The sequence below is a fragment of the Patiria miniata genome, unplaced genomic scaffold (assembly GCF_015706575.1).
Source record: "Patiria miniata isolate m_02_andy unplaced genomic scaffold, ASM1570657v1 HiC_scaffold_11, whole genome shotgun sequence".
Classification (NCBI taxonomy): Eukaryota; Metazoa; Echinodermata; class Asteroidea; order Valvatida; family Asterinidae; genus Patiria; species Patiria miniata.
This window is the reverse complement of record NW_024037049.1, coordinates 5,279,003-5,305,882: the sequence shown is the minus strand read 5'-3', so window position 1 is coordinate 5,305,882 and position 26,880 is coordinate 5,279,003. Positions and strand designations below refer to the sequence as shown.

Below are 26,880 nucleotides of genomic sequence, written 5' to 3'. Positions count from 1 at the left end.
ATCACTAATGACTGCATGTAGTTAGTATATATACATTTGTTTCAATTTATAAAAGTCACTTTAAGATACTTATGACCAAAATTGAACCTTTATTTTATTAAGAATTTAACCAATGAACACTGCCTCCCCTATAAAAAAAAATTAATTGTTCCAACGGTATTTCACCTTTGACCGCAAGCCAATGACAACAAATTCTAGCTAATAGTGGATCCCGCTCGCTTTCCAAACGTAAATGTTATAAATAAATCTCTCTAATTTCAAGGAAATTCGATCGGTAAGTACACGCAAACCTACATGATAAAAAAATCAAACCACCTGAGTTGAAATGAGGTCTAACATGTTCTTATTTAGGCGTCGTTTTCATGTACAAACATTGGGGTATCGGATCGAATGGTGCTGTCATGGCTGTTATGCGCTTTCTTGCAATTCACGCAATCTTAAGAATGAGCGCGCAATTATAAGATTGTGTGGGAATATCACGCGCGCAATTTATGAATTTTGCGCAATCTTAACAAACATGTTAAATGAAATGTATATAGTGGTTAAAGGGGAAATAATTCATATAACGAGCAAGGAAAATGATCTATGCTTCTGTACTTCTCTCTCTCTCTCTCTTCTGGTGAAGTACAGTCCACCATCTGGTGTATTACTAGCCCCACTAGTGTGGCCGTCGGTATGCTGCGCTGAACCTAAGGCCACACACCGTGGTCCGCGCACTACTGAGGACGTTTTCATAAAATTTGCAGGGAATTTCTTACATATGGTTGTATTCTACGATGTCCCATCTATCACTTCTGGGATGCTTAGGTGTAATGATGTTCAATTTTCCGAGATATTCTTGAATCTTTCTGGAGCCCATATGCACTCGTGAAACGTCCGGTGATGGCAGCCATTTTGAATGTGACAAGAGATGACCTCAAGCTGTGACGTCGCGTTTATGCAAATTGCTTGTCGAGCGAGGGCGCGAGTTGCAAATGCGACGGCTGTTTCCTGTACCATGCATTTATCGTCTGGGGGCCACATGCACTGATCTCTATTCAGGATCTACGGCACAGGAAACAGCCGCGCATTTGCAACTCGCGCCCTCGCTCGACAAGCAATTTGCATAAACACGACGTCACAGCTTGAGGTCATCTCTTGTCACATTCAAAATGGCTGCCATCACCGGACGTTTCACGAGTGCATATGGGCTCCAGAAAGATTCAAGAATATCTCGGAAAATTGAACATCATTACACCTAAGCATCCCAGAAGTGATAGATGGGACATCGTAGAATACAACCATGTGTAAGAAATTCCCTGCAAATTTTATGAAAACGTCCTCAGTAGTGCGCGGGCCACGGTGTGTGGCCTTAGGTTCAGCGCAGCATACCGACGGCCACACTAGTGGGGCTAGTGTATTACGTACTGCGGTTGTTGTGTGCATGCAAGGTGAGGATATATACAGTGCAGGTGATCAGCTTAAACATAAGGTGCGGCTAAAAAGAACTCAGGCTGACTTAGCGGAGCTGGACTGACTGCACACCCTGCTTGAAGCTTGCAAGCGATGTGCAGTTGACAAGATCTTGTGGAAAGGGTGTTCCAAATTCTGATGCTATCTGGAAAGAATGACTGCCGATATACCCCAGTCCTGGTGAATGGTACTAGGTATCTGAGGGAGTGACCTCTCAGGGCAACTGTTGGTGTCAGGTAGGTATGTGGGACATCAACCAGGTTGTTGACAATTCGGAACATCATCACTGCCTTGGCCTGTGCACGCCGTTCTTGAAGGGTGGGCCACTGGAGCTGATGAATCATGGCAGTGACACTGCTGGTGGTCCTGTAGTCCTCAAACATGAAGCGTGCATAACGCCGTTGCACCATCTCCAGCTTTTGGATGTTGCTTGCTGTCAGGGGATCCCATATGATGCAAGAGTATTCAACTATAGGGCGTACTAAGGTCTTGTAGCACAGCTCCTTTGTTTTTTTCTAGGACACTGATGAATATTACGTTGCAAGAAAGCCCTGGTAGAATTTGCTTTGTTGGTAATGCTATTGATGTGATGGTTCCAGCTCAGGTTTTTGTGGATGTTGACACCAAGGTATTTTGCAGAGTCAACCTCTTCTAGTACGTGGTTATGGATGATGTACGGCGCGGCTGTTTGATGAGTTTCCTTTTGTTGGTTATATGGATGACCCGACACTTCTGTGGATGGAACTCCATCTGCCAATCATTCTCCCATTGCTGAAGGTGGTCCAAGTCCTGCTGCAATAAACTTGCATCTTCTTCTGTCTTGATGGTACGATACAGGACACAGTCGTCCGCAAATAATCTGGCTGTTGTGCCCGCCGAAGTGCAGGCAGGAAGGTCGTTTATGAAAAGCGGGAACAGCAGTGGGCCCAGAACACTCCCTTGAGGAACCCCTGATAGGACTGGTGCAGATTTGGACAAAGTTCCATCCAGGATGACTTGTTGAGTGCGGTTCTCGAGGAATGCGCTTACCCACATGTTGATTTTACCATCAATACCATAATAGTTGAGCTTATGAAGTAACCTTTGATGTGGCACCTTATCAAAGGCCTTTGAGAAGTCTAATAGTATGACATCTACCTAGCCTTTGCATTTAACAGTGTTGGCAAGATCTTGTAGGGTGAGCAACAATTGGGTATCACAAGAGCGGCGTTTTCTGAAGCCGAACTGTGCATCGGTAAGGATGTTATTTATGTCGAGATGATTCAGGATTTGGCTACACAACACATGCTCGAGCATCTTGCAGATAACGGAGGTCAATGATATTGGTCTGTAGTTCACAGCCTTATTTCGTTCCCCTTTTTTAAAGACAGGAACGACGTTCACTTCCTTCCATTCTTGTGGTAAGATGCCTTGGTTGATGGAGGCTTGGTAGAATAAGGCAAGTACTGGAGCTAGTTCGTTTGATAACTCCTTCAATAGCCTGGGAGGAAGGAATACCGTCTGGACCTGATGCCTTGTGGATGTTTAGGCCATTGAGCAACTTTCTAACACCATCAATTGACACCGTGATAGAGTCCATCTATGGAAATGGGCAAGGACCTTTATCTTTGATGGTTGTCTTATCCTCATTCTTGTCTAAGACTGATGAGAATTGTTCATTGAGTATGTTTGCTTTGGTTGCACTGTGTATGTAACTCCATTTCTCGCCTTCAGTGGGGAAACACCAGAGTTATCACATTTCTTGCTGTTGATGAACCCCCAACATTTTTGGGTTTGTTGTTGACTCAGGGCTAATGATGTTGTGTAACTACGATAATTTGAATAAAGGAGGACTGGAAACTAGTCTGGGAAGTGCTTTGTTTAGGCTAGACAAGTTACAAGTCCCTAGTATGTATCATATGCATGCTGGGAGAACACATTAGTCCGTGGGACGTGGCCTTTTTTTGCTCTCCACACGGTTTGGTCCGCCAAATTTTATAAAACTTCACAGACATGCAGATTATGCATGGTGTACCTTATCGAAACAAAATTTGTTACCCGATCCACAGTTTGTTTGGAAATGAGAAAATCTGGGATAAAACTGCCGAAAATTCTACATGGGAAAAAACATAATAGTGCCCTCTATTTACCTTTTCTTATGTTCTCCCCCCCCCCCCACTTTTGCTATCCCAAATATCAGAATTCTTTCCACTACACTATTATTATGTCTCTCATTTTTTCCCGGTCCCCCAAATACGTGTATACTATCATATCCACTCTACTTTTCATCGTTAAATCTTTTCCTAGGTAAGTGACCTTGCGTTGCAACAGTATTTTATTAAGAGTCGGTGAACGAGGATGCAGCTCGACCTACCAAGCGCAGCCGATGCTCGGCATCGACAAGACCATTATCGTGTCGCGCATTCTTAAGAATGTGCGCTCAATCTGGAAGATTTTTTTTTTTGAAGATTGCGCAAGGATCCATTTGCGCAATCATAAGAATGCGCATATGCATTCTTATGATTGCGCAAATCAAAAGAAAGCGCACAACAGTGCTACTGCTAGATATGGGCAGGGGAACAGAGTGTCAAAGAGCAGCTTTGGGGTCACGCTTTTTACATTAAAAATGGCTGACATCCACATTTCCTTGCTACAAATTGCGCACGCAAGTTTAAACTTGCGAACTAGATTCACTCGTACCCAGCCCCCCCCCCTCCCCCCGCCCTGCAAACAGGATTTTCCCCATGCATGCAAAGCCGCTAAATTAATTTTTTTTCGGGTAAGCTCATGCAGATTATGTAACATTACTTTTAAAGCAGATTTTCTCTGATTAATAGCCCCACTGTGCTTTGTGAGACAATGCCTAAATGCCTTTTTTGAAACATTTTATTAACAGTATTATGCTAATGAGGTTGACTGTGTAAAGGTTCGGGATGAGGGGTGGTAATGCCGCTAGTGTGCTTATTGGTTGCTTGCCCGGCCCCTCCCCGCCCCGCCCCCTAAACAACTTCTCTGATAAGCACTGCTAAATTTCAATGTTTCTTTTTATTGACGCTAATTGAATTCCCCTTTTTATTTATTTCTTTGTTCATTTATTTATTCCATTATTTAATAATTTATTTCTCCATGTACTTGTGTTTTGAACATTTTTTTTTCTTCATCAATGAAAATCCCGCCAGCAAGGTTCTCAAATTGCGATCGCCTTTGCGCAAGTTGTAACGTGCGCACGCAAATTAAAATGACGCGGTGTAATTTGCGTGCTTCGGGAGTCCCTCGCACAAGTTTAAACTTGCGTGCGCAAGTTTAAACTTGCGTGCGCAAGTTTAAACTTGCGCAGGGGACTCAAATTGCGCTCGACAAGGCTAAAGACTAGACTGAAACATGCCTAACCATGGTCCAACTGTTTGAAAAGACTGACCTCTTCATTCAGTGTCATTAGTCTGGTGTCTGACTATGGAGAAATGTGTAGTGAATAAAGACTAGTTCCTAACTTGCCTGTTTTCAATACCTTAAGTTTTGGGACTCTTATACACAGTATTGAGAGTCCCAAATTTTTGGACTAGCCTTGACAGTACAACTCAGACAGGTTATTGTTGGAGGACAAGGGGGAGATGGTAGAGTGACAGGAGGTTGCAATTGACATGGGTACAACTGTTATCACATTATTAGACCTATCCAGTGTCTTGGTTTACATTTGTAGCTAGTGCTTTGTCCTCATCCGATAATTCCAATTCCTGATATCAATTCCAGAGGTCATTCACTGTCATGATAGAGTGATTGCACAGGATGGCAGCAGGCGCAGTCACAGCCCCCTCTATCATCCCATTGAGAGTACCGGTGGCGGGAAAATCCCAAACGGAGATTGACACCAACACCTACATTGAGCTCAAGACAGGTACGCTAACTCCATTAAACTTGTGATTATCAAACATTGTTTACTCCCAAAGAGAATACACTTTAAGACAGGGATGTAGTCAAGTTCATCACACGTCCTCCAGTCTCAATTCGTCTTGCAAACTATTCAAATGACCTTTGATAAAGGAACGGTATTCCGTTTGTTATTTTTCATACACTGTTATTTGCTGGACTTTTGATTTACTTGTGATTGGACTTGTGATGAACTCGACTACATCCCTGCTTTAAAAAACTGTATCTGTGATCATGGTGATCTGTGTCCAGCTCATGTTAAAGGGAATGTACATCATTGGCTTTTGCTGTAATTTTCAGAAATGAACTATTTGAGGGGTTAATATTATAGATCAAATATTGTTTAACTGACATGTTTAAAAATTTGTGTTTCGAAAATGCTTGAAAAACCAAGAAAAACAAAAATTGTCTAAGTAGTCTGGTTCCCTGACTCCACTAAAGATAAAATGGATCAATTTATAGTTGTCGGAAAATTGTAAGGTAAGGGAACCAGTCTAGCTGGCCTGCACCCGTTGATGAACATGTAACCAATAACAAACAAAATTTTGACTGAAAAAATGGTAAATTTGGACCAGTAGTTGAAAAATAGTTGGGTTTTTTTAACGGTGGTCAGCCGACCACTGTTAGAAATGTATACAAAAATACCATTTTCTTGGAAATGACTTCACACCAGGTGCCATAATTTTACAGGATGCTCTAGACTGTCATTAACCAACATCCTAGTAAGGTTTTTCGTAATAAAAGCTTGGTTGTTTTATTTGTTGATGTTGTATATTCCCTTTAAGCATTGCCAGTCTGAAGCTGCAAACGTATATTTGGGACAAGTACATATCATGTATCAGATGATAACCTTCACATTTCAAGGTTTGGCACATTAGACACATTGATTCAAGGGAACCCTTTACAGTTTGAAAATCTGAGAATATACCGCATGCATAAAGGCAAAGGGAATGGCTTTGTGTCACCAGGATAGGTATGAGTACACTTTTTGTGCATTCATTGCTACTAAATTGAAATAAAGAACATTCTCTGAGGTACATACTGCAACGTAATTGGTTTATTCCAAAGCTCTTCAAGTTCCGTAAATGGTGCTCTACCAAGCAAAGTCTTCGTCTGAATAACTTGGGTATGGCTGACAATAACACATGTATCTATGGCAAGTGGCTGAATGCATTTCCCATGGAAGTACATGTTACTGTTGCTTTTTTTGCGAAATAATTCAGACATGGCCCTTTACTGGAAAGCATTTGTAACTTTTCATGCTGTAGGCTTCCTTTTCAGGAAATCAATTGTGTTGATAAAAGCAACAGGAATGGTGATTGAAAGTCGTAAGAGTGGTTTCATGGAATCTTGAGCACACCCGAAACCGACATAAGTGCACATTCACATTATTGTGCACAGGTTTGCCATTCTGTTGATGTCTTTTTATTCCTCAGATTTTCCAGATACTCAGATCTATTTCACTATCGATGGCTCAAAGCCAGATCCCTTTCAGCAGATAGGGGTGAGGAAGACCCAGCAATACAAGAAACCCTTCCTGCTTCAGGAAGGCAAGAAAACAGTCAGGGCAATCGCAATAACCAAGTAAGTCCCGTCAACCCTCATCCTGCCAGACCCAACAAAATGCAACAGGTGTAAAAAGTCTGTGGGAACTTACTTCATTGGCAGTCAACAGCAGGAGCAGAAATAGCCATATCTGAGACAATGAGAGCTGGCCCATTGAAGAGTGCCACTTTTGGATCTTGTGGTGGCTGGCAGTCACAGAGTTTGATGCACTTTGGGTTGGGGTTAGAGCAGGGATCTAACTTTGACGACCATAGGATGTTGTTGCTTTAGCCCTATCCCCCTTGAGTGATTTACTCGGAACCTTCCTCGCTCTTGCAAATTTCAACACCATAAATTCTACATCCAAACTGTTGGAGTCTGATTATGGTGGTATGCCTAGCCCCATGTAAAGCATAATCAGTTTACTAGTGCAGTACCCACCCCAACAGATTCCAACAAACCCTATTGTTGAGTTTGACTGGATGGGGATTGTTAGAGTTAAGCAGGGATTTTAGCCAAAATACCCTGATATAATGTGACAATTCATAAGGTGGAGTTTGCGTTGGGGTGATGTAAATTCAATATTGAGTTTAATATATGTCGGTGAAGGAATTGATTTCTGACTGACTTGATTGCAACTCTGTAGTTGGCTTGTGTTTTATGTGCTCTCGTTGCACCACACACTTCACATAATGAGATGAAACAGTGGATCAGAATTAGTTAATTTACATGACCAAAATTTGTTGAGGTATCCAAGCACAACCAATTTAATTGAAAGTAAGTAATTGAGGTGTATTCTTGAATGTTTTATGTAATAAGCTTATCTTTTCTATTTTCTCCCGGTGACTCGTTCACGATAGAACCAGAGAGAGTAATGTCGTCAGCAAGACTTTCACTGTGGAGTGGGTACCAGGCCAGGAGAAATATGACACAGATGATGAGAGCTTTCAAAATCGAGTCACTCGCAAGCAGACACCTGGCCTACAGGTTGAGTAGCTCCTGCAGAAGGCTCACTTCTTGCAGTATTCTAATAACAATAGAGATTGGTCTTGTGCACGTATCAACCAAGGTTCTAATGTTGCAGTACAATATTATAGTCGTATTATTATTACCCCTGCTCATCAGGCTAATGAAAACATTCCAAAGACAATCTTAGTGGGCGGGTATACAGCTTGATACTGCCATATAGGCGCAGTTGGATTTATCAAACAGACAACCATCTCTGCCCTCACAGGTACCGGTTTACTCCTGGGTGGGGAGAAGCAATGAGTGACAAAGTGTCTTGCCCAAGGGCACGCACATCGTAACCTGAAAGGCTGAACTCAGACCCAAAGCCTGCAGAATTGCCAGACCACAATGCCTAGGCACTCCGCACCCCAAATTTGGAAATCATTCTAAGCTTGCTTTCATAACAACAATCAATCCTCCAAAATCAAAAACCGGGTTTTGCAGTAGTTTGAGACTAAGGATTGCACAGTCCCTTCAATATACCATTACTGCGGCTTTAATGATTTCTAAAATGTATAAGTACAAGCAATATTCCAATGGTTTACTGTGAGTTTACTTTGGAGAAGATCCCTGACAAAAGTGCTCACAGAATTAGGGTTCATATCTTTCACTTTGAAACTTGTCTGTATCATATGATGTCAAAAGAGAGCATTGCATTTCATGGAAAAGAGTCGCAGCATAAATTTCAGATTTGTATTTTATTTGACTGTTAGAGTTGGAAACAGCCAAGCTGAGTTGTGTGGACTGTTTGCAGTCTCCCATCAATGATCACAATCAACTTTCACATATTTTTTTTTTAAAAAAAGTGGGGTTTAACAATGAGCCAATTCGGCATTCCAAAATAGTCTGGTGCACAACAAGATTCAACAATTTTGGGGGGGATAAACGCGGCAGATAAATGCACACAAGGCTATGGGGGACATGGTAACCGAACCTGCATTCTGTGTAAATTTCGTTCGCACAAAAGTTTTGACACACAAAACACCTAGAAACACTTTGTTTTGCAAATATTTTTCTTGCAAAAGGTTACTTCAGAACATGACAATCTCTTCAATTTTGCTGGTACCCGGCCCACTATGCTTTTGCACGCATACGATGAAATGTTTATCCCGAAAGAAAAATAATCAAGTCTTGATGTGCACATGCGCAGTTGGAATACCGAACTGGCTTATTGGGCACATTCGTATAATAGTTTTATGATCATAAATAGTTTGACATTGCTTGATTTGTATTGGGCAGCTGACAGCCAGCAAGACAACGGCAGCAATCATGAAGAAAGTGTTGGAGGAATCTCAGAAACCAGTCCAGGGGTCCAACTATCGCAAGCCTACCACAGGCACCCGCTTCATGGAGGCCAGAATGGGCAACAAGTCACGGCCAGCCAGCACATCAGTCAAAGACAAAGCCAAGCAGAATGGCCAGGTATGTCCCAAGGAGCCATTCCCGTGCGGCTAGCAAGCACACAAACTTACTGAGCTAAGACAATGTTTGGAACCAAAAAATAGTTACCGGCTGAAATTGTGTGCGATGTGTATTGCTTGTGGCTGGTTCCAAGCCAAAAACGTAAATTTGCATATTCTGTGTATTGGCTTCTTGAAGTTGTGACCCGATTCAAAGGCGGATCGGGAGAAGGTGGGAGGGCAATGGGGCCATGCCCCCCCCCCCCCAAAAAAGTAGCCCTTTTGTGTGCCAACCTTGCCATCTTTGTGTGGACTTGAAAACAAAACAGGTCCACACAGTGCGGGTTGTGTGGACCTTCTGTGGACTAAGCCAGGTCCACACAAGGTTTCCCCCTCTCTGGAAAACAGGTTTAGAGGCATTTTTGGGTAGGGGCTATCCGTCGCAAAATGAAGACAAACACTCAAGGAAATCATGGTTAAAAAAAAATGGGTTGAAAGAGTGTTCACAGTGCGAGTAACATAACTTTTTTTCTACGGTTTTTCTTAACTACACGAAAACACAAGAATGTCCACACTAGGTATGTAAGGTAGGCCCGTGTGTTTGTGATGACTAGACGAGAAGTGAAGAAGCCTGTTTGTAAAATTGATGCTACTGTCTCCCTCTATGGATTTGTGCAGTATGAATAAAAGAGATATAAGAAAAGGGAAAATGAGGACCCCCTAACATCAGATGAGGTCCATCAACCCTTTCTACTTGAAATACCTTTTGTCTTTTTGCTTAAGAAACCTGCAAGCCCAATGCCCGAGGATAAGATGAGAACTCCACCTAAGAACCTGACACAGGCAAACCGACTGCAACGAGAAACAGACTTCCTCAAGTAAGAATTCTTGTGTAGATCAGATAATGTCGAATTTTCATAAATTGGCCTTTAACATGTGTGTTAACATATGAATGAAATGGTCATTATGATTCCGTGTCCTTTTCATGTAGGTGTATATTCTGTGCTGCAGACAGACCAGCGGATCCATTTGCTAGATTCTGCATAGCATGTGGTAATCCAGTGCCTCCGCTGCCTAATGCCAGACTACCTCCACCAGAACCAGCCCAGGTATGGTCAACGTATCTGCCCCCTTCCTAAAGTATGACATTCATGCTGTGTGCCTTTCCATAGCACTCCATGTCGAAGATTTCATAAGTTTAGTTGCCGCATGTGGCGATATTTCCTTTATTCAATATTGCACTGCCAGACTCTTCAAAGCCCTGCAAAGATTTGCTAGCAGGGTGTATGTTTGTTACAGAGCATAGCTTTTTGATATCTTCTGAGGTTATCCCTTGGTGGGGAGAGGCAACTGAAGTAAAGTGTCTTGCCTAAGAACACGAGCACCATGAACCCTTTTTTTGGTTGAACTTTACATGAGTCCAATGTATTTAGCATTCTGTCAAGTACAAACTGGCAAATTATAAATTGACGAGAAGGTTGATAGATCAGCGTAGCAAGCTGTTAATGTTACAATGCGTAATAGAAGAGATTGTGCTGAACTGATCAAACTATGAAAGTTTGACTTATTAGTGTGCTGGCTTTTTATAAGGCTCTCTTATGATCCGGCCTACATCCAGGTACCGGAAAGTCAGTGTCGCCATTGTAGTAGGCAAAGATCGTATAGCGCCGCGCGCAGTAGTAGTAGGCAAGCCTTCAAAGCTGTGATGGATGGCAAAAACTGAGAAAAACGCGGAGCCAACAGCCAGTGCTGGGTCTGCATGATTATGACCATTAGGCCAAAAAAAAAGTCTTTGGTTTCTGGTATGGAGTTTGCCCCAAAAGTGTTTTTTTGTTTAACTTTTTTTTCCGTCAAATGTCGGCTGATGACTGCAAATGGTGCTCGACTAAATTTAGTGCAAAATGTATGGGAGCCGAGAAAGGCCACATAAAGCTTATACTCAATCGTCACCCCATCTAAAAACACGTTAAAATTGTGAAGCAGCAGGATTCCAGTCAAACCAGTAAGTTTGGCGGTTTTGAGACATCATCTTTCATTGAAAAAAAAAACTTTTTAATTTTGCCGACGACGACGTGCGTGCAGACCAGAAACCAGAGCCTTTTTGTTTTGGCCTTATGCCATTTGATTAAGAATTTGCAGTTATTTTGTGTAAAAATCAGCCCTACTTTCTAGTTAAAACGCATGATGTGGTTGCTAACCAAACGCTTGCCTACTGCAATGGTGGCAGATCATTGGGAAACCAGATGATCACATGATACTTTGAGGTCATACTATTGGAACCTATTCATGTTATGAAGAATTTAGTTGTGTCATCTTGTATAACCCGACTATACAGGTTCTCACTTGGGACCGCAATGAAAATAATTTTTTTTAAACAATTTCTGCGTTATCCCCAAATTTCCTACTGCATGGGGACTTTCTAAGTTTTATTTAACAAATTTTATACGATTTTTGATAAATTTTGATGTGTTTTGTTAAATCTTAACTTACATTCAAAGTGTATCATCATTGTGTAGAAAATGCAAATAAATCAAATCAAATCAAATCAAACTTTGATATTATTTTTTACCCAGCTCGGCATGTGTGTTGGATGCAATGCAATGGTGCCTCTGAATGTGACTAGTTGTCTGATATGTGAGATGCCTATTGCACCACAGCTAGTACCTCAGGCCTCTGTCAAGCTCAAGGTAGGCTGTCATTTCAGTGTTCCTAAATGCCTGACTAGTCACAGGCAGTCCTCTGAATATGGTGATCCACATTTCTCCAGCCCTGTCAAATATTATTCCAGTTACGGTGAGCAGTCTTCCCAGTATTGCTTCATAAACTGTTACCCAAATTTTTCTAATCTGCAGTTGACTTCTACAAATTTGTATCTGGGTTGTATCTGCGATCATAAATGAAAAGAATGTTTTTCTGGTGTGAGGTTTTACTGTACACAAATGTCACATGACAAAATCTAGTTGTGCCTACTTATATAAATTTAATTTGATTAATTTGATTTTGTAGGGATTTAGTGTTTGAAACAATTCTGTCGTCTACAAAGATAGTTTCTTTTGGTATTTTGTGACAGTAGATTGAATTGTTTACAAGGGATATGTCACTTTGACCTTTACTGTTCTCAGTCTTGTCTCTGTGGATATCAAAAATAAAATATACCCGCAAAATTTGGTAGCACTTTGATATCTGATTTTTTTTTGAAGGAGAAAAAAATATATGTGTGTTTCGCTACAGGATAAGCTCGTGTGCAATGAGTGCGGGACAGGCAACCCAGCCAACATGGAGTATTGTGTCACATGTGAATGCCGACTGACTGGTAATAATAGACACCTGAAGGTAAGTGCATGTATCTCAGTTTTAAAAACAATTCTGAGCCCCGTGTAATTGCGTGTTATCGGAGTTAGCTAGTTTTTTTTTTATTCAAGCTTCATGTCGCCGTTCTTTCCACGGATCACAAAAAATTTCAGTGTTCTTTCAGCAAAACAAAACAAATCACATAAGGATGCGTGTGAATGTTTTCGTTTTGCTGAAAGAACGCACACCTTTTTTGTGTTCCGTGGACAGAACTTTAAAACGTTGGTTGTGTTTAAAACTCCGCAACTTGAAAAGTACATAAATGATTTGAATGATTCTTGTACTAAAAGAAAGCTTATGAATTAGGCTTTCATATCCTAGATTTTGAAAGTGCTACATGCAGAACTTCACTAAAACAATGGTCCCAACATTTGGGTGGTTTTTTTTTTTACTCACCCTGTACTGTGCTGTTGCCAAAAGACTTACTTAGACATCCTAATTACTGGCAACAATTTCCTGGAAATCTACAAGAAAAATTTCTGAGGAATTTCCTTGAACTGTCTGAAAAATATTCTTGGCCCTTAACCAGTTTGAGTCGGAGGCTGCGTATACATGCAAAAGGTTTTGTGGTATTTGGAACGGATGACAAATAAACACACAGGGAGCAAGGCCGGAAATATCTGTCAGCAACCCGCTCGCAGCGAGCGAGGCTGGAAATATGAGTGCTGCCTGAGGGTGATGGCTTCGACCGGCCTGGCTTGAAGTCGAGTGAACAGTAATCCCGCGCCTCGTTCCGTTCTCGTCAAAATAATGCCTGCAGGAACTGGTTAACATGTTAAGTCTACCCACTGATGTCATCTTGTATTGAACTTACCCTTTCTATCAATGTGTTTTGCACTGAAATTTTCTACAGATGGTGTGGCCGAAGGTATGTTAAGTGCAAAATTTTAAAAACAAGTACTTAAACTCTGGCTCAGTAAACAAAGGTGGAGGCTTTCAAAAAGCGGTGATGGTTTTGGGATTGCTTCCAGGCCTGTTCATACTACATGTAAATGCAAATGCGACGTAAAGACACGAAACATTTTCTTAAGAAATTGCACAAAAATTGAAATGTATTCAACTTTTGCAAGTTTGCGGCACAACCTTCTGTGATGTCACAAATTAATGTTCGCACTTGCTTTTGCACTGATTATGAACTGACCATACTCGGACTTGGATTGGTGGCGGAGGATAAGGCTATCTGAGAAGAATTTAACTTTTAACCTATTTTCTCATCTCTAGAAGGCTCCAGATCTTCCCTGTTCAATTTGACTTGTTACACTTTTTTTGAAACTGCTACAAAAGTTTGTAATGCATAGATTTGCATGAAACATATAACAGCCTTTCTTTTCATGGAGCAGGAGAAAGAGTGAATTTTCATGAAAACTCATGTCTCATTGGTGCCTCAGCCTGAGAAACAAATAAATTTTTAGCATTACAGACAATATCTTCGTTTCACAACTAAATGTTTCATCTTGATGTTTGGGGCTTTGGATGTGAGACAGCCATTGTGAGGTCCATTACAAGAATTGCAGATACTTGAAATCAAAGATTTAACCAAAGGCCAAAGCAGACTGTAAAACTGAAATTTAATGGTGTGGATTTTTATATCAGAGATGGATAGGGATCAGAAATCTATCAGACTGACTTGAAATTCTCATGGTGTTTCTGTAATCTGTATGATTCTTTCTTTTTTTCAATTTTTCACTCGTTAAATAACAGATGGTATTTCCTGAGGTAGGATATGGAATTGACTTTTTGGGGGGCAAATCTTTACAATTCTAATGTGTCATTAAATATGCAAGGTGGTAGAGAGAGCTAGTTGTTACAACTTTGAAGAAAAAGTTGGAGCACGACCTAAAATTAACTAGATAGTTTTGCAAGCATCACTAGAGTGCACAATGGTTGGATACTGTAGTCAACAAAGAGGACCGCAGGGTACTGTAGCATCCCTGGTTCTCAATAGCCTTGTTTCATATAAATAAATTGTAGAGGGAACCATTGACATGAAAGTAATTGTGCAAAAGCATGGTGAAAACCAGCAGGAGTTATGAGAAGTATAACACACACAAAAGTGAATGCTGTAGCACAGTTAAACAGTGATAGTTTGGCAAGGATCATTGGAGCCGACTGTTTTAATGCATGCACAATGGTGAAGGTGAGATTGACACTGTTTCAACCTGTGCTAGAGCTTAGCCTAAGAAGCAGATCCAACATTGCGTTTTGCCCTTCACCGACGTATTTTTATAACCCCGTATACTCAGTGTTGTGCCAAGAGATTGCGAGAAAAAAAATCACTGGAGTGGGAATCAAACTCATGACCTGCTGACAAGTGCAGACGTCTCACCACTCAACCACCGAGCTTGCCGAGGTCGGCTGGGCCCAATTTCACGGCACTGCTAAGCACAAAAACTTGGCCATTACAAAAAAAGTCTGGCTTATAAAAGCATGTTACCAGCCAAAACTCAATGTGATTTTCATGCTAAGCAAACAACAGCTGAATACTAATCACAAGCAATATACATCACTTGGAGTTTTGACTGGTAACCTGCTTTTATAAGCGAGACTATTTTTGTGCTAAGCAACTTTTTGTGCTTAGCAGCGCCCTGAAATTGGGCCCTGGCTGGTTCAAATCTGGGCCCAATTTCACGGCACTGCTTAACAGTTAGCAGAAAAGTTATGTTTAGCATAGCAGACAAATTTGCTAACCTTAAGCACTATTTCTATTGTTATGTCACTAAGTTAAGCAAATTTTTCCTCTGAAGTAAGCGTGCATTTTGCTGCACTTATGCTTACAGTCTCCATGTGAGCAGAAAATCGTGTGCTTAGCAGCGCCGTTAAATTGGGCCCTGATATAGCAGCGGGTACTGTAACCAAACTATTCATAAGATGCAAATTCCATCTTGTGAATAAGCAGATCCAAGCATATACAACATTTGGCCTCTTTTGTATTATGATGAATTTACTGTCTGCTAAAAAGTTCAAAGTTCAAAGAAGTCAATGAGACTTCCAAAAAAGAAATAATAAATTGCCTGCAAAATGGCAAGAAAGTATGGTACTTCATGAGAAGTACCAACTAATTTATAATGTATAGAATACAAGACCTTTAGCTTGGTTTGCTCAACACTCATTTTGAAGGTTTGGCATCATGAACTCAGGAGTTGTTTTATCTTAAAATTATCTGAGAAAGGAGTTTATTTGCCCTCTCTCTCTCTCATCTTGTCAGCCATCTTGGATCTGCTTCTGCTTAGTTTGATGCTATGCATAGCCTCTGCTTAATCTGCATTCATTTTTCATTGCTTTGAAATCTGATACAAGTATCTGAGGGAATTTTGGTCATCAGTAATCTGTTTTGTCTTTGTGTTTCATTTGTGAATATTTGTATACATTTTGGTCAAAATGTGATATTTGGTAGCCATATGTGACATGTGGTAGCTCTTCGATAGCTTGCCAAGATAGTTTCTACATCTGTGCATGACTTAGATTTACACATCAGTGCCTTAAGTTGAAGAGAAATAGACTGGTACATTAAACCCCGCCCACTACACACATGAGCAACAATGCGTGTGCCTCTTCAATGGCAAAACTGCATGTTTCAGCCGCACACATCTTAAGTACGTGCATACGCACGTTGGACTTTTGTCCAAGCATGTTGGGCATTAATCACTGCTGTGATTGGTAAAATCATCATGGGGCGGGGTTTAATGGATCGGTCTATTATAACCCAATCAATTGCATTGACTAAAATGTCTACAAATGCACCTGTCATGTAGGCAACTTACAGTGGGACATCTGCCCCTCCCATGCCCATGAGAGGAGGGAGGCTTCTCTGCTGTAACAAGTGTGGACGAGTCAATAACAGCGATGCTCGCTTCTGTGATTGGTGTGGGGCCAAGGTGAGAATCAGAAAATCCCAAATCCTTTTTGTCTAAAACAAGTTTCAAACCCTCCAAAAATGTGATCCGTCTATAAATGTGTGGACTTGCCCTCTCTTTCTTAGTTACTTTTCTTGCCTAGTATTTCTTTGAGAATGGCAGATGAAAAGACCTTTGAATGAACCTCAGCAATTGAATGTGAGTGCCACTACAGTCTACTTTATCTTCAATTTACTAGTTTTTCTGACAAAGACCAAATTATGATTGGTCATGTTTTTTGTACTGCAAAGTAAAATCCAGAACTGTTTACCTGAAATTCTGTTGCACATACTAAGGTGGCATTATGTTGCCCCCCCCCCCCCCAAAAAAATATCCTGGCCTGCAATTATTTTTGGTAAAGATATTTGCAGACGTGGAAGTTAAAGACCTACAAAAACATCCCTTGACACGTTGTGGCTTATCTCATATAACTAAGCAACAAAATCTTGGCTCACTGTTAATCAATCTTGTGAGTAAACTGCTTACCACTTTCAGTTTCCATTATTTACCGTGTATAGTGTGAGAAAGTTGCTTTTGCCTTTTTATGGGATCGTGGGGTTTTTTTTAAAAATAAGGTGCTGCAGTCTGCTTACTGATTAGACTGACATGAAATATGCAATTTGTAAATTCTAGTACTCTCAGTACAAAAATCTTTCTCAAAAGCAAGAGAAAGTTTCTGCTATGATCAAAGAGTAATCCCTCTAACTTTCACAAGTTTCTTTACATGTACATCAACAGAAGTAGAGATAATGAGCAAATCATAATGACAAGTACTTGACTCAGGAATTGTCATCGTCAAGTAATCCTGTTCTTTTCATTTCCTAAATAGCCAGCACCAACAACACACCTTCTGACTTGCTCTCGATGCCAGAGCAGTAACCAGGCTTATGCTACCTTCTGTCATTCCTGTGGCTGCTCCATTGAGCCCCCACCAAGAGAAGACCCTCGAAATAACGGCATAACGGTCGGCGGGAAGAGCACGTCCCAGGTATGGTCTTAATGCAAACAAAGACATAGGGTACGACTCTTTGCTTTGTGAAGACCACTCTGCATAACCCCCGAGAACCGACACACAAAGGTCTCCACAACAGATCCTTTCAGTCCTCGGGAGTTGTGTCTTTTGTTGGAAACGGTCCTCTGTACTAAGTTTGTGTGCTTAGTCTATGGGAGAGTGTTATATTACAGGGACAAAGGGAAACACAAAGCATTGTCCTCAAGAGTATAGTAAAACACGACTGTATATGCAGAAGTGTGCACATGTGGTGTGTCCCTGCTATTTGAGCTCACAAGAATGGTGATGAAGCGACATCTACTATTCATACATGGAGTCCATACCCTGTTTTTGCTGTTCAAAGTGTTTGTACTTTTAATACGAGATTCATTTGCTTACCAGGTGTATAAAAAAGGCCCCAGCTGTGTGTGAAGAGTGTGGTACTGACAGGGATAAGATTCTCCAAGTTTCCTTATGTTGAGTTATTGCTGGTCCAAGAGGGCCAGCCAAGAGTCCTCACTGCACCGCACTGACTGACTGACTGACTGACTGACTGCCTCCCCTTTGAATGATGTGTAGACTGGTTATCTATCTAGCTAACTGACTCTCACTTGTGACTTACATCGGGTGCTGCTCGTGTCATGTACTTTCATGATACAAGTCAAGTCTCCATTCGAATAGAAAAGAGTAGATATCACTCCATCACGTTATCACTTATTCAACAAACATTGGAATCAATTGAATAGAATTGTGTGCACTCCGGAACCAGCTCTTGCTACTAGGCTTGCCTTGTCTTGTTTGACATTATTTTTTTGTGTTCCTCGGAGCAGGTTGTGGATAAGCAAGCCAAGTCAGCCTGGGTTCCTATGTCCATGCCTCGGCCAGAGCCTGAGAAGCTGGCTGTGGGCACGCAGACGACCGGCCTATTCTTCCCGTCCAACAAGAAGCTAGAGCAACAAGGCAAAGGTCAAGGCGATCAGAGGAATCTCTCTGAATCCACGGGGGAGAAGAAACCAGTACTGACGGCTATCAGCCCAGGAAAAGGTAACAGTCTGTAAAGTATTTTAGCTTTATGTTTTGGGTGTTTTGACTTCTTTCTTTCGTGTGACACAAAATTCCAAATTACAGCAGTCGTCTTCAGTTGAAATTTTGCTGGTCTCAGGAGGCCAGCCTAATTGTCCTTTTTGCACGTACTTCGCTGACTGACTGACTGACTGACTCCCCGACTGACAGTCACTTGTGACTTAGACTGGTTGTAGGCTGGTGAAGAGAACCGGGCAGTGCTCTCATGTAGGATTACCCCGTAACACCAATGAGTGGGCTAAATCTTGCCCATTGTGTAGACTACATGCATGAAAAGACTTTCAATGATTAGCTACCCTGAATCAACTGAAGAGAATTGTGTGCGCTTTGACTTAGACTGCTCTTCTTGCACCAGCTTTAGTAGGCCTGCCTTGTCTTAAATCATTCCTTATGATCCAGGATTTACAACTTTTTTTAATACCTGCATTTTGGTTGGGATGTACATGTAGGTTATTGGCGGCAACAGATGGATCACATTTGTGGGCATTTGAAAGCGTATGCACAGAACAACCAAGACTTCAGGAACCTGATTTCAGAGCCACGGATGGGCAAGGTGAGGGTTGAAATAATATCAAGGGAAGGGGAAGGATAAAAGGATGAGAGTAAAGCAAGGATAGGGGAACCAATTCAGCAAGAAGAAGAGGAATCTAGTATGCTGCTCACATTTATTGGTGGGGGATGTTTGTTCCTGAAAACTGCCTTTTAGTGCGGGATGGTTTGATTTAATGTGTTTACCATCTTTGTTTACTGTAAGAATTAGTGGAGTACCTTGGCCTAGTGGTCTAGAGCATTGAAATCGTGGTCTGCGGGTAATTCTGCAGGTTGTGGGTTCGAGTCCAGCCCGGGGTTATGGTGTGTGTGCCCTTTAGCAAGGCGCTTTGTCACTCATTGCTTCTCTCCACCCAGGAGTAGATGGGTACCTGTGAGGGCAGTGTTGGTTTCTTTGAGAGGTTGATTAAGAGCGCCGAAATGGCTGCCTACCGGTCATGTATGCTCCCCAGGGAGTTGAGAAGGTTTCAGGAGTGTTTGCCCGTTGAAACAGAGAAAATAATAATTGTAAAGCATTTGATACCCCGTTGCGGCGTAAAAGCGCTTTTAATGCCTGCTATTATTATAAGAACCAGTCACAATGGGTATACATGACATGGAATTGTTAGCCAGTTATCTGTTCTAGTTAAGCAAACGTCTCCAGTGCTCTTGATTTTTTTTTATGTTTTAATGTGCATCTTCTGGAAAGTGTCCTCAGGCCCTTGGACATCATGCTTCATTGAGATGGGGATAAGAGTCCATGTTTAATTTTGTAATAATTTGCCAAAACTTTCAGGCAACATTTTAATGTTTAAAGTCTCAGCCAACACTTTACCAAGGCTTCACCTTGAGAGTTCTAATGCTTTGTTAATAAGTATCAAAAGAACCTGACTGACTGGTTGAATTATAACAGTTTTTTTTAATAGTTGAGCAAAGAAATTGACTGGAGTGGGGTTTGAACCTGCAACCTCCAGATTACCGTTCCGGTGCTCTACCAACTGAGCTATCCAGCCCTGTGTTGGCAGTTCTCCAATTTGTCAATATCTTTGTTCAAGGGGCGCTAGTCAGAAGCCATAAACCAGTATGCCATACAGCCAGGGATCACGCCCAAAGTCACGATACAAACCTGGGAAATAGCAAACAGGGATCACTCAAAGAAGATACGGCTTTTTTTTTTACAAATTCTCAAATGAACCACAAAAGGAAACTGACTAGGTGAATTATAACAATTTTTGAAAAGTTGAAAAAGAAAAAATCTGAGCGGGGTTTGAACCTGCAACTTTCGGATTAACGTTCCAGTACTCTACCAACTGAGCTATCCAGCCCTATGTTGGCAGTTCCCCCAATTTGTGAGCTGTGTAAAGTAAATAGGTCTGAAGACTTCTTTTAATCCAAAGTAAAATAAAACTAGAAATCAGAACAGGTAAGTACAAGGTAACGATAATTACAAAATTTGGGTTCCATTAGGACATTTTGGAAAAAGTGTAAGTGAGATTTGATTATTTTTGTTTATAGTCAGTGCCCCATATTTAGTACATGCTGTGAACAAAAGTTTGTGGTCGACCAGAACTTTGTGCCTTTATTCTGTCACAGCTTCAAGGAGCCACTGTGCATGAGGATGGGTATGAGCTGAGCATCACAGCATGTTTCATCCTACGAGGCAATAAAGACGAATTCACTGGTAAACCGCTGGGAATAACAAAGAAGAGCCTTTTGAGTGACACAATTGATGGTAGGTACACAAATAAGCAGGGGTTCTGGATTTTATGGAGAGTCGTTGTGTTGCCAAATTCTTAATTTGAGAAGCAATTTTTAAAATGATTTCTTGTTTTCACGGACAATACAAAGCAGTAATCCCTGCCTAGTAAATTGAGCAATTATTTTTTGCACACAATATACTTCAATAGTTATAAAATTGAACAAAGAAATTGACTGAAGCAGGGTTTGAACCTGCGACCTCCGGATTGCGGTTCTGGTGCTCTACAAACTGAGCTATCCAGCCCTATGTTGATGGTTCCCTATTTTGTCAAGATCTGTTTTCAACGGTGCTCAGAAGTCGTAAACCCATTTATGCTAGGTAGCCAGGGATCACGCCCAGGAAAATATACTGTATTTAATGTGTCATTAATATGCCTGTTTGTAGCCATGCTGAACTTTGATATAGTCGTGTTCCCTAACGTGGCGCAACTTACCCAACTTTCCTCATGTAGTGTTGCCAAACCTCTTTGTTGACAAACCTCAAATTCATGCAGTAAAACACTGGTACTTTTACCTTATTATTGCTTGCTATTTAACCTCTGTGAGTGATTTCGGTTTCATAAAATTTAATCCGAAATTCAAAAACGGTGGCGTCCGGAAATTGGGCACAAATTGGCGGACTGTTCCCTAACGTGGCGCACTTAAATAATCTCGGAAAATTCCAAATTAACATTTAAGAATTTCTGTACACTTGATAAATTCTGATAAATCATTATTATCTCTACTTACATACCCAGCCAGATGTTTGTCATAAAATTATTTTCTTATTTTTTCGGGTCATTTTCAAAGGGTTCGCTTTGCACAGAAAATCATGCCAAAATAAATTTTTCTTCTTACTTTGTAACGGGTAAATAAACTCGCAATTTATGAACGGGAGTGTTTAGAACTTGATGAAATTTCACTTTCTGTGAAATTTCAGTTAAAACTTTTGCTCTAGCTAGGCGCTACAGGTGAAAAATCAAAGTGTGCCACGTTGGGGGCCGCGCCACGTTAGGGTACATCAACAATATATGCTCAGCATCATCTGCCTTTGTTCACTGTTGATGACACCATATCACCTGTGCAGTAGCTTCTTGCTTTGATTTGCAATTCTTACCATGGAAAAAAAATTAAGTGGGTGTTTGGATATGTACTCTTGAAGTATAAGTATATTGCTTTTCGCAACATGTTTAGTAACCAATGAAGTGTCTAACAAGATGGGCAACGCACCAGGAACACCAACCAGCAAACAAGAGAAGCCATCCACACCCAAGAAAAAGTTGAAAAAGAAACCAGCGGATGACAAATTGTCTGTAAGTATGTTCATTGTCTGTATGTTAAACTCCTTGTGCTACCACCACCATACTTCTTGACGACCAAGAAACAAAGTTGTAGGAAGGCCAAATAACCTTCCTTATAAACAAAGAGGGCCCCCCTCCCCAACTTTTACTGGTTCCAGAGAGCCAGCCTCTTGGCCTCTTTGTTGCTATCTCTCTGACTTACCAACTAAATTCATGTGAGAGACGGGCAGTGTTATTGTATAGGATTACAATGAATTAGCTCAATTGTGTAGAAAAGAAGCGTCCAGTGAATAGCCATGCTGTATCTATTGAATAGAAGTGAGCTGTTGGACCAGCTTAACTTGGCTTGCCTTGTCTTGTTTGATTAAATATTATCAGAAAAGGTGGAGTATGCAAACATGTAGCACAATGAGACGAGAAAGCAGCTAATAGCTTGGAACGAAATGGGGATGAACTTGAATGTCAACCTTCCTTTGTGGGGTTGACACTTCTCGAATATCCTGGTGGAGCGCTGTGGTCCAATGGGTACAGTGTTTGACTCGTGTCGTAGTTTGTGGGTTCAAATCCTCACAGGTAACTTGGTGCTTGTGTTCTTGGGCAATACCTTTTACTACAATTGCCTCCCTTCACCCAGGAGTATAAATGGGTACCTTTGAAAGTAGAGACCAGAAGCGTTGATCTCGAGCTGCTGCAAAAAATGATCTAACTGATCTTGTGAACAGGGGTAATAATTGTGAAGCCCTTTGAGACCTTTGGTATATAAGCACCACATTATTATTTTTATTTATTTTGTGTCCAGAATGTGAAATGTTGGAAATCTAACTGAATGTGGACAAGTTCGTAAAAAAAAACCCTTCTGATAAATAAATTTGTATTTGACATCTTCAGTGACTCGTGCATGAACAAATGATTTTTGCAGGCCATAGACCGGGACCTAATCAGGGAGTTAGGAGCCAAGGGAGATGGGGATGATGAGGAGGTCCAGCGTCTGCTTGATGAGGTCAGAAACATTCTTGCTTTGTCTTAACCATTCAATTACTGGGCTTATGGTTTTCCACATCCTTAAATGCTATTTCGCCACAACTATAGCATTGGTCTCAACTATAGCATTGGTCCCAACTATAGTATTGGTCCCCACTATAGCATTGGTCCCAACTATAGCATTGGTCCCAACTATAGCATTGGTCCCAACTATAGCATTGGTCCCAACTATAGCATTGGTCCCAACTATAGCATTGGTCCCAACTATAGCATAGTTAGGACAGTCCCTACTGCATTATTGCATATGAGCTGGCACCACTATAGTTGGCTCCATTTCAAAATATCTAAAATCAAACACCAGTTCAAAATAAACTCAGGAAAACCTGTCAAACTAGCATTTCTTTAATACAAGTGCTCATTCTACAGATTTCATATTTTATTTTCAGTGTCAAATTTGGGGAAAATATTTACTAACAAGTGCACGAAAAGAATGAAGAAAGAAAGAAAAAAGAAAACAAAATTTTTGTAAGCGGCACTAAAAAGAGGATGCTACTCATAATTGCTCAGGATCAAGTTTGAGATTTTGTTTACAAGTGACACTATTGGTCTAATCTTTTGCCTTTTTTTTTATTTATGATGATGATAAATTGAAATAAATGTGTTTTTTTAATTTAAATTTTGACATACATCATTTCATGTAAACATACTTTTGGTGTACATTTAATTAATGTTACAGCCTTATTTCTTTGCATGGAGTTTTTGGAAAGTAAGCATCTAAAAATACCATAACTTCAGTCGCAAAGCTACGTCTTTATAGCCATTTGCCCAGAACATTTGACAGTTAAATATTGTTTTATTGCAGTGTACTTTAAAGACATAAAAAAGTAACTCCCTTCCACAAAAAAGGACATAATTAATAAAAGGATTTTTGTTTTTAAAGTTGAGCAAAGAAATTGACTGGACTGGGTTTGAACCTGCGACATCTAGATTGCCATTCCAGTGCTCTACCAACCGAGCTATTCAGCCCCATGTTTGTGGTTCCCCATTTTGTCATTGTCTTTGTTCAAGGGGTGCTAGTCATAAGCCATAAACCCATAAATGCCATGTAGCCTGAGTTTGCGCCCATAGTCAAAGAAACTTGAAAAGACCTTGGCCTGAGTCAATCCTGGAACATCATATACATTATCCAAGTTCTTTTCCTGAACTAATCTTGGACCCTCTTTGTTGCATGGTTTGTAGGGAGCTGATGCCACCTGTGAGACCGGCGAAGGTATCCCAGTACTAACCCTAGCTGTCATGAATAAACACTGGGACTGCCTGGAAACATTGGTCAATAATGGAGCGGAAATCAACAGAAAAGCAGGACCGTACGTATATTGGGTTCAGAAATCGCAACATCCCTATAGGATGTGAAATAATGGTTAAGCTATGGGTTTCCGTTTCAATTGTTGAATAATGATCTGTAAAGTTAGATGGCCAATATTTTGCTTGTACGGGCATCTCCCTGACCAATACCAATTTGTATTTGGGGATGTGTGACCAGGAGAATGCTGATGGACAATGTTAGACAAATAAGATATTTCCAAAATTTACCTGCTGCCAGAGATTGGAGAAATTGATTTGGGGTAGGGGCGGAGGTTGTAAATCATCTGACACCATGGTCACTGTTCATAGTGAATGATACTGGATTCTGGTCATGCTGATAAATACACATCAAAAAAGAGATGCCAATGACAGTTTTGTAAAAACCAAATGGCGGAGGGGGTGTCAAACCCCTACACACACCCCCTCTGCACCCCTGCACTTTGTACTTGTATGCAAAGGATTAATGTCAAGTCAAACTGATTTGAGGGGAACATGGAATGAACAACTTGAGCAGCAATAATGACCTTTGATGTCAACAGTTGACCTCCAGTCACATTGTACTCTGCTGATATTGTGCATATGAGGCCACCCTAGATTTAGCCTGTACCAGCACGTTCGGTTCAGGGATGCTCTGTACCAGAGAAAATGAGGTTCTTATCTTAGCCATACATGAACATAATGTGTAGAGAATATTACTCCGCTGTAATCCTTTTGGGTGCAGTGAGATTGAACAGTTAGAAAGCCTGCAGTGAATGGTGACCAAATCCCATAGGATCAATAGTACCAACCTTGTATCATGCATCAGGCACAACATAAATGTTCTTGCTTTCTTTGGTCGCCAATTTTGACTTGTGTTTCCCCAACAGCAAGGGTAACACTGCCCTCCATGAAGCAGTTCTTCTCGGTAATGAGGGCAAACAGGGTGTGGAAGAACTTCTGGCACTCGGGGCCAGCTCCAAGGTGAAGAACGCCCGGGATGAAACAGCCTACGACCTGGCCATCAAGGGAGGAGAAGAGGCCATTATCTCTCACTTTGCCTCCACGGCCGGCCAGGGAATGCTGGACAAACTCATGAAGCAGAGCTCACGACCCCCGGCGGAAAGATTCTGAGACTATCTTTGCTCGGATGAGGGTGCTGTAATGATGTTATTTTGGGGGTATAACCAGACATGTATCCAACTTGCTGAGCATGAAAGTTCGTTTCCAGTCCCATTATTGAATCAAGTAAATGGAAAGGAGCCTTTTTGGGACTTAAATTGTAGAGCTCGTATCAGGAGCTTGCGACACCATCACGGTGTCTTTATCACAGCTGGCGTTGTTGAGGCCCTCGTGGTCTGGTATATAGAATATCATGTGATGGCTGTGACGGAGGACACTTATATCAGTGAAACAGCTCACACTCTGCAGGACCGTTACAGAGAACATACCAGTAGGTCAGCTCCCCTGAGGCTGTAGGAATCCGCAGGCACTGCCCCCATATGAATAGAGATGGAGGGTACGAATGTGACTTTTCTAGTTTTTGTACCCAGAAAATGGTAGCATTATAGCACCCTCCTTCACTCAAAAATATGGCTGCTTGTGTGAAGTGAAGGCGAACAAAAGACCAGATGTTGTAGAATTTTGCATTCTGGATATTCAACTGCTATCCAGGATACTGACAGAGTACCCTGAAAGCATCAGTCAAAGCACCTTGTTAATTCAGTATTCTTGAAGTTTTGAAGTACTTGGTAATAATTTTTAATGTAACGTTTCGTGATTTACTAAATTCAGATTTATGGTGTTAAATTAGTCGTCTGCAAATGAAACCTTCTGAAGGTCCGTCCTCAATGTATACAAAGTAAACTAACATTGTGTCAAACAAAAACATTTGACTATGTACCTATCTGATTGACTGACTGACTAGGGCTGCATCCAAATCAGCTGTCTAGAGCTAGGTCTAGGTCTGCGCCCATTAAAAATACGCGGGGACGCGCTGCCAATAGACGTAGCCCTAGCTCTGGAAGCCCATTTCGGACACGGCCTCACTGTCTCTTTGACTTGGACTGGTTGTAGACTGGTGAAGAGAGCGAGGCAGTGCTTTTATCCAGTAAAGCCAATGACTGGGCTCTAGTGACTAGACTTACTAGGCTTGTCTTGTCTTGTTAGAGTTTAGATTAGATCAGTGTACAAGTCCTTTATAGCATTGCAATTGGCTGTAGGGTTTTAAAACTGCGAGTATTGTTGTAATTGGGGAATACCTTGTAAAACAGATTTTACATTGTCTTTCAAAGAAAACCTTTTCATGTACATTGTACTGTGTATATAATTTGTGTGAATAAAAGTTCATCTACTTAAAATAA

The 26,880-nt window shown here is 41.1% G+C and overlaps 1 protein-coding gene and 1 non-coding gene across 5 annotated transcripts; one reads left to right on the top strand and one right to left on the bottom strand.

Moving 5' to 3' along the window:
• The first annotated feature begins 1 nt into the window (after window position 1).
• LOC119742786 (double zinc ribbon and ankyrin repeat-containing protein 1-like) lies at window positions 2-26,880 on the top strand. Of its 4 annotated transcripts, none has more exons than XM_038218965.1 (19): window positions 2-20; window positions 5,182-5,326; window positions 6,795-6,942; window positions 7,764-7,890; window positions 9,151-9,333; window positions 10,095-10,189; window positions 10,303-10,420; window positions 11,885-11,998; window positions 12,543-12,644; window positions 13,516-13,530; window positions 16,415-16,537; window positions 17,385-17,543; window positions 18,377-18,590; window positions 19,079-19,182; window positions 20,751-20,889; window positions 22,089-22,207; window positions 23,115-23,195; window positions 24,416-24,543; window positions 25,408-26,880. In XM_038218965.1, exons 2-19 carry the CDS (start codon window positions 5,218-5,220, stop codon window positions 25,649-25,651), a joined length of 2,322 nt encoding a protein of 773 aa, XP_038074893.1. In that variant the 5' UTR covers window positions 2-20; window positions 5,182-5,217; the 3' UTR covers window positions 25,652-26,880. The 4 variants fall into 4 exon arrangements, with proteins under 4 accessions (XP_038074893.1, XP_038074888.1, XP_038074900.1 ...); XM_038218960.1 differs by lacking the exon at window positions 2-20 and adding an exon at window positions 116-274; XM_038218972.1 differs by lacking the exons at window positions 2-20; window positions 13,516-13,530 and adding an exon at window positions 116-274.
• On the bottom strand, window positions 21,087-21,159 carry Trnaa-cgc. Its single transcript has one exon. It is a non-coding gene; the product is annotated as a tRNA-Ala (tRNA).